The sequence below is a fragment of the Argopecten irradians genome, chromosome 6, assembly GCF_041381155.1.
Source record: "Argopecten irradians isolate NY chromosome 6, Ai_NY, whole genome shotgun sequence".
NCBI classification, from domain to species: Eukaryota; Metazoa; Mollusca; class Bivalvia; order Pectinida; family Pectinidae; genus Argopecten; species Argopecten irradians.
This window is the reverse complement of record NC_091139.1, coordinates 34510434-34524754: the sequence shown is the minus strand read 5'-3', so window position 1 is coordinate 34524754 and position 14321 is coordinate 34510434. Positions and strand designations below refer to the sequence as shown.

Genomic DNA, 14321 nt, shown 5'->3' with positions numbered 1-14321 from the left:
TATGTCTACAGACAGTTTATTGGGTAAGTTTATAACTGTCCATCACGAGCCTGCTCAAATATATTGAATAATGCCACCAAAGTCTAGAACCAATCTCATTCAATACTTGTCCATCAGTGAAAAAGTCGTGTACTTCATCGGTACTTCTTATATTGCACGTTTGTTTTAACTATTTTATATGCATAACCGAAAAGATAATAAATTAATCTGAATTGTATTTTAGTGATATACCTACCACGTAATCGCATTACCAATACAGACCAGTGAAAGGGAAAAAGAATTATCATATGTATGAGATCTTAATTCTTTACTGCTATCCATCATACATTTTGACGGTTTCGATGGATTCTAAATACGGCATTGTCTCTTCGTTAAGATTAGTAATAGCTAATCGACAATGTAAATACTTAAATACAGGATGGTTTATTTTCAAGAACGTTTAACGCAGTCAAGTGATAAAAGATTCACTCAAATTCATCAAATTTATTTAGAAAACATTGTACATTTGTATTCAGGTATAAATGATTCTCGAACAAATAAACTCATGTGTATATACATATCGAAGAGTTGCTGCTAATGAAGGACAATTACATTGTACATGACAACGGTACCGGTAATGGCATATTATTCTCAAACAATGATAAAACTCTTTTTTAAACCATGTCAAACAATACGAAACCTGCAAATATGTTGACAATGCATAGGTTCTCCACACACAATTGATATATGAATGAATTACTTGAACTGCTATTTTCCTACAAATGACAAAATTTATTATGCGTGATCTCTGCATCCGGAGCATTATTAGAAACAACACAGCCATATAATTTATATCTTATTTCATAATGGTTCCTCTAGGTTCTGATAATGAAATACAGGGTAGAACAAAATATCAAAGGAAAAAACTATCCATACCATAATGGTATATGTATGGAAGTTTTGCCGGGGTATGATTTAAACATCATTATCATTTAAAATAGAAAAAAAACGCAATGTAACTTTAGATGGAACTATGGCTTGTGAATGTAAAAGCTATTCTCTAGTCTTAATTTTGAAGATCATGTTCTGTAATATATCCAACAAGCGAATGACTGCCGTGTGTGTCCAATGTTGGCCACCGGAAATTGTTCCGGACAGAACAAATCGATCATTTATTGCTTAATTGACTGACCATTTCTCATTCTGATGTCGTCGGCTGTGTTTTCAGAGACAGTTCGTGGACGTCTACGGTTCAGTGTCTATTTAATATCATTTTCAGCAATGTACGCATCAACACTTCCGATTCAACGGCACGTTAACACCTTGGACAAATAATCACAATTTGATTACGAGAGTACTCAAAATAAATATCCAGTAGGTTTGTCACCAAAAGTAGCATCCTTGAATTTGAATTTCATTTTTCTACACACACGATGAAGTTATATCACAAAAAGCTACACTTAACAAGCTGAGATCTGATACAGTTTTCTGAGTCTAATAGTCATCATCTTCAGGTAAAATATGTTTGAACGATTAAAAAATTGTTTTTGCTGTAAAACAGAAGTAGTCAGGACTGATAAAGATATCCAAGATAAACTTAAAACTTGTAATATAATTATTCACTGTATGTATATATATGATCGATTAATTTTGCAGGTGATAAACGTACTATTTCATTCTGTAAATAAGAATGCCATAAATTAGATCATATATTTTCATTTTAAGAATATCTCGAGGTAACCAGATCATGCCAACACTTTAGTAAGATTGGAACTCCAGTTAAGATAATATCTATGTGAAAATGTAGTCAACGAAATCAAAAGAAAACATCATTGACATTGAAGGCAATGAAATTCTTCCCAGGATAGTGTTACATGTAAATTATAACGGAATATTCCCCTTGTTTTGTAAATGCAAACACATGCAATTTTCTCATTTATTATGCTTTGATACAAATGTACATAAAAGTAGGCGGGGATCACTTTTAAGAATATAAAAATATTCATTCATATACTAGATAACATGACACAACTAATACAAAACAAATCTAACAGTATCTTTATATACTAGCATCAGATGAAATATATTTAGGAATCGTCTCCCCTAATCAGTCAGCGCATTTATTTATTCACGCCTTTTTTCGCAGTATAAGCTTGCCGCTTATTCTTAATAACATAAGTATATTTTTTCTCATTGTTTCTACAGATACTGGTTAGGTAATATAATTTTTTCGCTATGAATGGATAAAAAATGATGGGGAACATACGATGGCCCGTTTGAGCCTGTGATAATACATCTACCTGATTAAATAAGTTGTACATTTATAAATTGACAAAGTGTACATGACCTTTTACTCTTAAGTAGTTGTACATTTATAAATTGACAAAGTGTACATGACCTTTTACTCTTAAGTAGTTGTACATTTATAAATTGACAAAGTGTACATGACCTTTTACTCTTAAGTAGTTGTACATTTATAAATTGACAAAGTGTACATGACCATTTACTCTTAAGTAGTTGTACATTTATAAATTGACAAAGTGTACATAACCATTTACGGTGGGCAGGGCAAGATATCGGCGTGAGTTATTGAGAGACTGGTGAATGGGGAATGTTAGATTCCAGTCTTGACCTTTGGTTCAGCTTTGATAAATATTGCAGCGATAACGTGACAAACAATAAAACGCAGACCACGTCCCCTCGTTGTTTTCTGTATACAGACAATTATATCTGCTGAAGTCATGTTTTCAAGACAAAAGTCTAAGTTGCATTTGTATGTTTATAGATAAAATTTGAAGACCACATACTATATAACTGGCTGCATTTACAGGGAATGTCGAACTGATGATAGCCTGCGTTTTATTGTTTGTCACGTTATCGCTGCAATATCAATCAAAGCTGAACCAAAGGTCAAGACTGGAATTTAACATCCCCATTCACCAGTCTCCCAATAACTCACGCCGATACCTTGCCCTGCCCACCGTAAATGGTCATGTTCACTTTGTCAATCTATAAATGTACAACTACTTAAGAATAAATAGTCATGTACACTTTGTCAATTTATAAATGTACAACTACTTAAGAGTAAAAGGTCATGTACACTTTGTCAATTTATAAATGTACAACTTATGCAATAACGTAGTTGTAATTTGACAGGCTCAAACGGGCCACCGTAGGAACATGCGACAACTGGATCATTTGGTGGTTGGTTGGTTCGAATAAACAATGGCATGTAAACAGTTTAAAAATGATATAGATATATATTGCATATGATTACTGATCGGTGTCAAATTGAATTGATAATAATCCCTACATTATCTTCTAAACACAGTTATACACATTCAAACTGTGACAAATACATGGTGAATATAAAATTGTTACCAAATGCAGTTGTGCGAAAGTGCAAAATGATGAATGTATGAGCAAAGATTCGATGAAATGACGTGCATTTCCTTATACTGAAAGACAAACATTCTTCCATTCATAGCTTGTTATGGCAAAACCCATTTTGTTACAAACACTATAAATTTGCATCCAATTTCGCCAAAATTCTAATTAAGGTATACCTTTTACAAGTTAAGCGATTTTGCCTTGACAACATTGTAATATGAATTTCATTCAAATGTACAGCTTATATAGAAGTAAACAATTTTATTCGTATCTTGAGCGAAATTCTTAACTTTAGGGATGTCATTACATTCGTTTAAGAGTTGTGATGTACTCAGGTCATATTGGTACAAGGGGGATTACTCTAACTATTTAAGAGTATTTTTCAGTTGATGTAAAATCTTTAAAACGACAATCTTGTATGTAAAAACACATCAAAAACTTGTTACAAGAAAAACATACTTCGCCCTACTGACGTGATTTATTTGCAAATTAAACAGGAGTTTTATTTAAAGTGTTGTAGTAAATTAGTGTAGTAATCAATTATAGATAAGAGAATAAACATATGAAAAAGCATATATTGTCCTCCAAATTAATACTATACCTACATATTTTTTGCACCTGTATTTGATTTAACAAATCCCTGACAGAAACCAGGGATATACATTGTAAGGCAGGAAGACTTTAGATTACTCTGGTGAAGACAAATGGTTTTATTATATGTGTATCATAAGCCGATCCCCAATTTTGCGCGAACAAAGTACCACTTTAAAGAAAATTTAAGTCACCCACTGTGAAAGCCAATTTAATTATTATGGCACGGCCACAGGTTACATGCAAATACGTCTTGGGTATATAGTACAGTAGATCTAGAGCCCGTCAGGTGCTAGTTGTTACACCTTGAACAGCGAGCATTCGACTAATTGCACGTATGTGAAGTGAAGAGTTTTACGTGCCGTCACGCTATATATATAGTTTCGGGGCACGTGGTTCACGCGCTTTATATAGGGGTCGGTACCCGGTGTTGTATCCAAGCAGAGTTTAAAAAATGGCGACTGCCCGTTCTAAAAAATGCAAGGGGTTGTCTCAGAAATGAATTTTGAGAAAAAAAATGGAAAAAAAAGTTTAAATCTCAAATGTTATCTTTTTATCTTACATTGTCAGCTTTAAGTTCTTTTAGTTTAATTCTTGTTCCGATGTCTCGGAACAAAGTTTAGTTGATTAGTTATTTGTTCCGGGGAATCGGGGTAAGAATTAAGCTGGTCGATTTGTACTTTAGATACTGGGTTATGTGTTATTAAGGAATATAGTCGGAGTTCTGAGGAAGATAGAAAAATACACAATAGTTATACCCATTATCTATATCGTAATATTGGTGAAACTCAATTAAATTACATTTCTTTAGTTTCAATAACAGTAACATTCGCCAATACAAATGTATTAATAATCTCAATAACGATGAGATATTGCCTTTCTCAAACACTCTTTGATATTATTAGCATGTAAAATGACGGACGGACGCATGGATTGCTGAAAGTCGTCATACATTCTTGTCAAATGAGTAAAATTTGCTATTATTTTTAATACACATAAAAAGGTAACCTTTTTTGCCTTAAAACGCAAAAATTACTTCCCGAACACAACATTCAATTTTATATCTCACTTCACCTTCTGCACATTTTAAATATATCTTTACAAATAAGTTGGCCACTTTCTCCGTTAACACAGACCATCAAAGTCGAGTACACAGTAATTCCGAATCTAGCTGTTCATCACTTCCATCACTAGCCCGTCGCTTATCGACCATACGAAGTAATTTCTTCAGGTGAGCATTTTGTAACGTCACTCTATTTAATTTCGTCTGAAGTTCGATTTCAGATCGTTTCCATAAAACCATTAAATCCTCTTTTGATAATGCATCTACCGCGCATTCATCTAACACAGATGAGGATTGACGCCGAAACTTTGCGATCGCATGCCGACGTATCGTTGACTTCACACGGTTATCCTTCATTTTTAAGGAATGCTTGTAATAATTCACATTATCTTTATCTCCGGAATCGGTAAAGTCGTCATCAGGAGAAGCTATTAATCTAGCAGTATCTAAAGTAGTCTGCTCTAGCATTGATGACGTCATAGATGGACTACTTTTATGGCTTTCCTTTTTCCGGCTGGTTATTTCCGGTGAGCGATTTTCCATGGCTGGAAGAGAAGGCCATGTACCAAATTTACGGTGTAAATCATTGTGCGTTGTTTTATCAGAAATGGTAGATTCAGAAAGTTTTTTCTCCAGATAATTTTGTCCAGAAAAACTTTTATCTGGAAATCTCTTATCTAACACACCATCCGGTAATACTCGATTATCCGAAATAGTATCGGAAAATATCCGTTTTTTCCTTGCCTCTCGGACAACCGGATCTGCATCTCGGTCGGAATATTTCGCGGATGCATGTCTTTTCCACAAACAATTAACCTGGACTCTATTGCCTGGGCTAGAGGTGATACCCTGTTGGGAGTCCAGAACTCCCTCCTCTAGTCGTTTGAGATTATTGGGTGTTGACATGAGGCGTGGTAACACCTCTACAGTCACCATTGTTGAAGATGCAGTACCACAGGGCGTCTCAAGCTCCCCACACGATTGTTCGTCCTCCATATTAAATTTATCGTTGCCAAATATAGAATCCTCGTTTTCATTTTCGTTTTCACTTTCTTCCGCGACTTGGTACAAAGCCCCGGATGAAGATGTTGAGAAGATAACACTGTTTTCGTTAGTGTCATAAATTGGTTTTTCCTGATTCTTTTGAGATCTGTTAAGGAAGGAAAATAGTAATTAGCAAGTATCTAAATGCACCGTTGCTTATTTAAGTGATTTTTACTAGAACCGAGTATACAATAATATAAAGAAAAAAATATTGAAATAATACTAACTTCTACAGAATATTACAGAGAAATATATAAATAATCTGCAGATAATATAATTATTTAAAACCTTAGCAAACTTTTAAAACACCAATGATGTGAATATGTCGTTATTACCCCTTTTCAGGATGCAAAAATTAAAAGGAACACGTTTCATTGCGGATTGCAATACTACGTAACATGTATTTCATTTGAAATGTACTTGTGCGTAACGGTATAAATCAGAATTTCATAACACAGTTTTCAAATTTTGCACCTGTCATAGTTTACAGATAGTTTAAATATGCAGTTTCAAGAGTGGATTTTTCGTTTGCTTAGTTAGATTTCAAACTTTTCGCGATGTTCTTGTTTTTCACAATGAACATATCCAATAATAAAATTACACACAAGTTATAATTTGCGCTTTTAATTATATTCGCGCATGAATATGATTTCAAAGATTCAAAGAGAGAGTGAAATACACGAATAATTCCACGTTTAAAATACAATGATAGGCATTGTTTCACTATAACCTTACCTCATTATACTGTCTGTGAGATCCATAAATCGTAGTCCTGTCGTGTCGTTCTGTGGTGGACCTTTCTGTAATAGGACAGATTCATTCCGTGAGCATGAGTGACCTCTCTATCTATTTTATTTAATTAATAATTTCACACGAACGAAATGAAAAAAATGCATTATTCGAAGTTTCTGTGTAATATCGCTTAGTATTTGCAGTAATTATCGGTTATCTAAAGAAAGATATTTTCGTATCATATATATTTTTTTATTCAAAAATCAAATCTGCGTAGTCTCGATGCCAAATTGATAATCATAAATACCATAATCCTATGTACTTAGATAAAACCTGCCCGATGCCAGGGATGTTTGAACTGACTAATGCTAATATTTTGCGAAAATATACGTGAACTTTTATTGGTTCATAAAGTGCTTACTGGACGACTGAGCTCGTTTTTCTGGAACAATCTGGCGAACTGTCTGTCCTTCATTAGTTTGACCATCTCCCGAGCCGTTTGTTGTGGTGACACTAGTCTCTGGCTCATGATTGTCCGATAAAGACGCTGGGAGGTATGAAAACGAGGGAGTTAGCATTACATTATGTGACTTTATTAAAACTAATATTGGATCAGTCGAGACTACAATAATGTATATGTTTCACTCACATTACCTTCATCGTCATGGAACGGTTTCTTTTGCAATAAAGTTTTTTTTTACTAGAACGTATATATCAACAATTTATATTGTAAAAGTTGACCCAATGATGTGAAAACGATAAAAAAATCTGGATGAACAAATTCATTCAAAACAAGTTAAGTATCTAAAGTACTACTATCTAAAGTACTACTATCTAAAGTACTAATCCTATTTGAAATATTATTGTAACTACACATAATGAACATAAACACCATACGGGTAAATGGTTCACACAGGTGCAATGAGTTAAATAAGTTAAATGCCATACAATAAGTTATATCTGAAAACAATAGTAAGTGCGTATGAATTTGTTGAATAATGCATCAATTTAATAAGACAAGGCGGGAAGTCACATACTTATTATTTACAAAACCATTTGAATTTCATTTTATCTTGGTATCAAATGACAATTGTAAGCCAAGATCGATGTACATTTACCATTTGTTGTCAAAGTTAGGATTACCTGATTAATAAACTCAAGATTCCGACTTTTCCACTTGCTGTTGGAACGTTTGTTTCTGATGAAAGGCACGAGGTACAGGTATATGATATGCTCCAAACCAATAAGCATGACAGCACAGAATACGGCACACACCAAGCCGATAAAGAGCCCACCCGTGTGTTCCAAACCGTACTTAATGTAGGTATTTCGTTTGGAACTACATTCCCGGCGGTTCACATACTTCCGCTGAATGTCGTCGATATATCCGCTTTCTAGGTATGTCATAATGAGGGCGGAGAGACGGTCCTGAAAGTAAATTGGCTATAGTGAGAAACAAAATGATTGTAAAACTTTTGAAAATTCAAGCTTTTGATATATGTCTTAACCTGCCGGAAGTTTAATTGAATATTCCGGGGATGAAAAACTAGTCTAAGAATTTGCATATTAAAAGATATTTTTTAATTCGAGTGGATGACCTTCATCATATTTAGAATTCATTTCATAAGTAGAATCTTCAGAAGAAAATTATTTTTTATCAATTCACCATTTATACAAATAGTTAATATGTACATTTGTACTTGCTCGAAAAGAAACTGTTAATGTTCAGCATTAAAATCGACTGAAAACAAAATCATTTATTAGTATCAAGTAATTCTACAGTCCACGTGTTGAATTTTATCATTTCACTTTCAATAAAATGTCGTATGCAATTTTAGTGAAAAGGAATGCCAGTGGCTAGTTCTGTTTGGTACATTCTGATATTTTAAAATCTTACCCTGAGCCAGACATCATTTTTGTTAAGACCAAAGCCATACAGATTTTCTCCAAACTCTCGACCGGAGAAAATAATGGAACAGTTTGTGTCATAAACAGACACAGCATACTCCAGGATGGTTGTGTCATCCAGGTAGACCTCAGAGCCTCCGCTTCTACAACAGGAACGCATTTTATATTAGGGTTATCTCCCCTTAAGCAGATTCTACTTTGCAAATCACTCCCTGATCTACCTGCTATAGCCCAAGTCTTGTCGCTGCACATCTCAATCATTTATCGTATATTTTACTATTTCCGTACATACTTATAATTATATGTCAGTGAACAATCATTTCCAAATTACCGTAAATGTCCAAAAAATGCTATACTTCGGCTTTTTACCACTGGTTTTTATTATCTGGATAAACATTTGTGAAATGTGCAGTTCAGAAAAAAAAAGCCATGAAAGAATCGTCTAAAACCTATTTTGACATCACCCTTCATAAACAAATTCACTATCGTATAAATACTTTGTTAGCTCTGACACAACATTTGTGTCATATTACCTAGCAAATACATCGCATAGGCCTATACCATAATGTGAGATCATATTGATAAAAGCGTTATATTTGTGTCAATATTGACGGTCCGGTAATATATTGTTTGACGTTGATCCATATTGACTGCTGAATAAATAAAGCACATGTAATGTAAATATAGCACAGCACAGATAAACTACTCTATAATATTTGTTTTATTCAGCGGCTAGTCTGACATTAATTGGGAAAACAAGGACATGGGATTTAATCGTTTTTAGCTATCAATACACAATTGCATAATAACTTGACCGAGTCATTATAATTGCCGTGAAAAACACCTTCATCAATGCTGATCAGTAAATAAAAAGGATTATTTTATTGCTAAGGATTATCATATAATATACTGTCGTATTTGATGTTGTCGGCAGTATTTTAGACAGGTAAAATGGACAGAATGTTTTTGTTTGTTTTGTTTACGTATTATTCAATGCAGATAAAGTAAATCTAAGTTATTTCTAGAAATTTTCGTTAGGATGGTAAAAATGGCTTATTCAATGATAGTGTTAAACAACCAGTGTAACTGAGCTAGTTTAATCACTTGGTAGAAAGTTTAAATGGGAAAATGAAAAAAAAAACAGACATGTTTATGGAAAATGAGCGGTATTGATATATTATAATCCATTATTGTTTAAACAGTATTTATTCATACATCGATATATGTATAAAACAAAACATAGCATAACTATGAATTGAAAAAAAGCTTAACGCTTATATAAATCAATTTCCAAGTTCTACTTATACGCTTGTATTCATAGAAAGGTTCATAAAATTATTCGCGTTCGAGTTCTCTATCGAAATTACTCGAAAATTTGTATTTCGACAAAATAAAGTAGTTTGCAATATTAAATCAGTTCATTTTTACATGCGATAGTCGATCACAGTACAAGTCATCCCTTGTGTATGGTACGATGGCCCGTTTGAGTCTGTCAAATTATAACTACGTTATCGGATAAGTTGTACATTTATAAATTGACAAAGTGTACATGACCATTAACTCTTAAGTAGTTGTACATTTATAAATTGTACATAACCATTTACGGTGGGCAGGGCAAGGTATCGGCGTGAGTTATTGGGAGACTGGTGATTGGCGATGTTAGATTCCAGTCTTGACCTTTGGTACAGTCTTGATTGATATTGCATCGATACACAGGCTCAAACGGGCCATCGTAGTATGGTGGCGCAGCACGTCTTCTTGAATTACTGCAAAATAATTTTATTTTCGCTTGTACCATGTTTCGCGCCTTCATTATTTTTGGCATATTTGCGAGTACATAATTCTCGATCGCGGGCTTTTACTGACATTGATGTATTGATATCTACTTGTATACAAGTAAATAGCGTAACATTTTGAAAACCGTTAACAATCGTATGTCGCGAAAATGAAATGGTTTACAGTAATTCAAGAAGAAACATAAACATGGGCCTCATTTTTACCTGAAATAAAAAAAAATGACTTTACATGAGATAGTAGGTGTCTCAACCTAAGATAGAAGATTAATTTACCTGAGATAGTGAGTGACTTTACCTGAGATAGTGAGTGGCTTTACCTGAGATAGTGAGTGACTTTACCCGAGATAGTGTGTGACTTTACTTGAGATAGTGAGTAACTTTACCTGAGATAGTAAGTGACTTTACCTGAGATACTGAGATAGTGAGTGACTTTACCTGAGAGAATGAGTGACTTTACCTGAGATAGGAAGTGACTTTACCTGAGATAGTGAGTGACTTTCCCTGAGATAGTGAGTGACTTCACCTAAGATAGTAGATGACTTTACCTGAGATAGTAGGTAACTTTACCTGATATTTTTTGACGACTTTACTTACCATAGTAGATGATTTTACCTTAGATAGTAGATGACTTCACCTAAGATAGTAGATGACTTTACCTGATATAGTAGATGACTTAACCTGAGATAGTAGGTAACTTTACCTGAGATAGTAGGTAACTTTACCTGAGATAGTAGGTAACTTTACCTGAGATAGTAGGTAACTTTACCTGATATTTTTTGACGACTTTACTTACCATAGTAGATGATTTTACCTTAGATAGTAGATGACTTTACCTGAGATAGTAGGTAACTTTACCTGATATAGTAGATGACTTTACCTGAGATAGTAGGTAACTTTACCTGAGATAGTAGGTAACTTTACCTGAGATAGTTGGTAACTTTACCTGATATTTTTTGATGACTTTACATGAGATAGTAGGTGTCTCAACCTAAGACAGAAGATTAATTTACCTGAGATAGTGAGTGGCTTTACCTGAGATAGTGAGTGACTTTACCTGAAATAGTGTGTGACTTTACTTGAGATAGTGAGTAACTTTACCTGAGATAGTAAGTGACTTTACCTGAGATACTGAGATAGTGAGTGACTTTACCTGAGAGAAAGAGTGACTTTACCTGAGATAGGAAGTGACTTTACCTGAGATAGTGAGTGACTTTCCCTGAGATAGTGAGTGACTTCACCTAAGATAGTAGATGACTTTACCTGAGATAGTAGGTAACTTTACCTGATATTTTTTGACGACTTTACTTACCATAGTAGATGACTTTACCTTAGATAGTAGATGACTTCACCTAAGATAGTAGATGACTTTACCTGAGATAGTAGGTAACTTTACCTGAGATAGTAGGTAACTTTACCTGAGATAGTAGGTAACTTTACCTGAGATAGTAGGTAACTTTACCTGAGATAGTACGTAACTTTACCTGAGATAGTAGGTAACTTTACCTGAGATAGTAGGTAACTTTACCTTAGATAGTAGATGACTTTACCTGAGATAGTAGATAACTTTACCTGAGATAGTAGATAACTTTACCTGAGATAGTAGGTAACTTTACCTGAGATAGTAGGTAACTTTACCTGATATAGTAGATGACTTTACCTTAGATAGAAGGTAACTTTACCTGATATAGTAGATGACTTTACCTGAGATAGTAGGTAACTTTACCTGAGATAGTAGGTAACTTTACCTGAGATAGTAGGTAACTTTACCTGAGATAGTAGGTAACTTTACCTGAGATAGTAGGTAACTTTACCTGAGATAGTAGGTAACTTTACCTGAGATAGTAGGTAACTTTACCTGAGATAGTAGGTAACTTTAACTGGGATAGTAGGTAACTTTACCTGAGATAGTAGGTAACTTTACCTGAGATAGTAGGTTACTTTACCTGAGATAGTAGGTAACTTTCACTAAGATAGTAGATAACTTTACCTGATATTTTTTGATGACTTTACTTACCATAGTAGATTACTTTACCTTAGATAGTAGATGACTTCAGAAATAGATTGGAAATCCCTCTCGGTCAATCGCCCACTCAGGTGAGTATTGATTTTACTCATGTATTGTACGACGGCGCTCGATCTTATTGCGGACACCGTTTTTGAATTAATCTGCAGATATAAATCATGAATGTCCTTAATATAATCAAAACCACAGTCATGTAATCAATCAGCATGCTGTTCAGTAAGATAAAGAAAATGTCTTTAAAGCTTGATGCGTTAATGTTATATGAATAATGAGGGACAATTTGATATAAACAACGTTTTATATACACTACTCTACACCACTGTATGAACATATATTATTCAGGAGATCGTTGAGAGTATAGCAGCTTATAACTATTAATATAAAACACTTATATACACAAATACATGATCAAATTACCTCTTTGTTACACATATCTTAGAAGCCTATTCCCACAGAAAACACAAATATACAATTATTAAGAGCATACTGTTCAGTATACGGATATTAATAACAAATTAGCATACCTTGTTACTGATTAATACACATAGCAATTACTTTGTTTACCTTTTCGTCGTATATGCTACTAATCTGATCTTCGCCGAGGTTGCCGGCCAGATAAGCTGCTAAATTGGCTGTATAACTGGACACAATAAATATAGCTAGTCCAGACCAGAAGTTCTGCAACACCTTGCTCGGCCAACCTTTCGGTGATTTTGTGCTGACAGTATGTCCAAACAACACAGAAAAAGCCATCACTAGGCCTGATCCAAGCGTATAGTTCTTGCTTCGTTTCTTACCCCAAGGATTCAGCCCAAATGGACTATTCCACTCCAAGATAGACGTTGCAAATCCGGTAACAGTTGCACTGAGAAATATACAGAAATACACAGACCAGTCCAAAGGCGCCAGAAAGGCGTCGATGGCAGGTTTCGTACGTGCGGATGGAGTAACCATGGAATATCCTGAGATGTGAAATGCTTCAGTGAAAAGAATATGTTTGGAACGTTCGGAAGTGATACTGAAAGCCCCAATGATGATGTCAGCACTTTCGGATGTCAAATCTCCTATCATTCCACTCCAGCTCTCGTTCCCATACGTCCCATAGTCGTTGTCGTCATTGAAATATAATAAGAAATGAAAATTGAGATCTATTGAGAGCGCCTCAAGTAGGTCCACTGCGAGTCCACTACAGCAGTATACCTCGTACGATTGGTTTCCTAATGCTATGTTAACATCATCCATCAGATCCGGACGATGAAGAAACATGGAACCATTTCCTACCGGCTTGTAACATTTGATTTCACCCAAACAAGGGTCGGTATTGTCCGTTTTGTTTTTGACAAACACCATTGGTTCGGCAGGCCTCGTGACAACGCGGTACAACTGCCCATGGTTCACTAAAGGCCCGAATATGGTACTACCAGGCCACACTATTGTCAGGAAATTATTGACGTAATTTGTGAAATGCCCTACGTCGGCCCAGCTAGACGAGTTTCTACCTGAGATATTGTGCTTTTTGTTGAAGAGTTGGAAGGTAATATTCGAACGTCTCTTACTTACGGCGTCGAACGACAGGCTTTCATTTAAATCGTTGTATTCGAGAGCTGTGATAGAGCTGTGGAAACAAGATAAAAACAATTTGGTTAATCACATCTAGTCTTATCTATCATAATGTTCGTTCAGACGTACAAGGCTATATACACATGTTAATCAGTGGTTAGTAGGTTAATAAACTGCTGCCCCAAACATTCGTTTGATTCGATCGCGTTTTGTGTGGTGTTGAACTATACCTGTA

General features: G+C 34.7%; 1 protein-coding gene across 1 annotated transcript in view; it reads right to left on the bottom strand.

Moving 5' to 3' along the window:
- Positions 1-468: 468 nt before the first annotated feature.
- Positions 469-14321, bottom strand: part of LOC138325711 (glutamate receptor ionotropic, NMDA 3A-like) — a 50713-nt gene continuing 36860 nt past the window's right edge. The window contains exons 3-9 of the mRNA XM_069271546.1: positions 13091-14141; positions 12536-12669; positions 8697-8850; positions 7943-8227; positions 7221-7346; positions 6803-6867; positions 469-6173 (exon numbers count right to left, since the gene is read on the bottom strand). Of these exons, the coding sequence (XP_069127647.1) occupies positions 5099-6173; positions 6803-6867; positions 7221-7346; positions 7943-8227; positions 8697-8850; positions 12536-12669; positions 13091-14141 (2890 nt within the window). The 3' untranslated portion in view covers positions 469-5098. The remainder of the gene's footprint in view (positions 6174-6802; positions 6868-7220; positions 7347-7942; positions 8228-8696; positions 8851-12535; positions 12670-13090; positions 14142-14321) is intronic.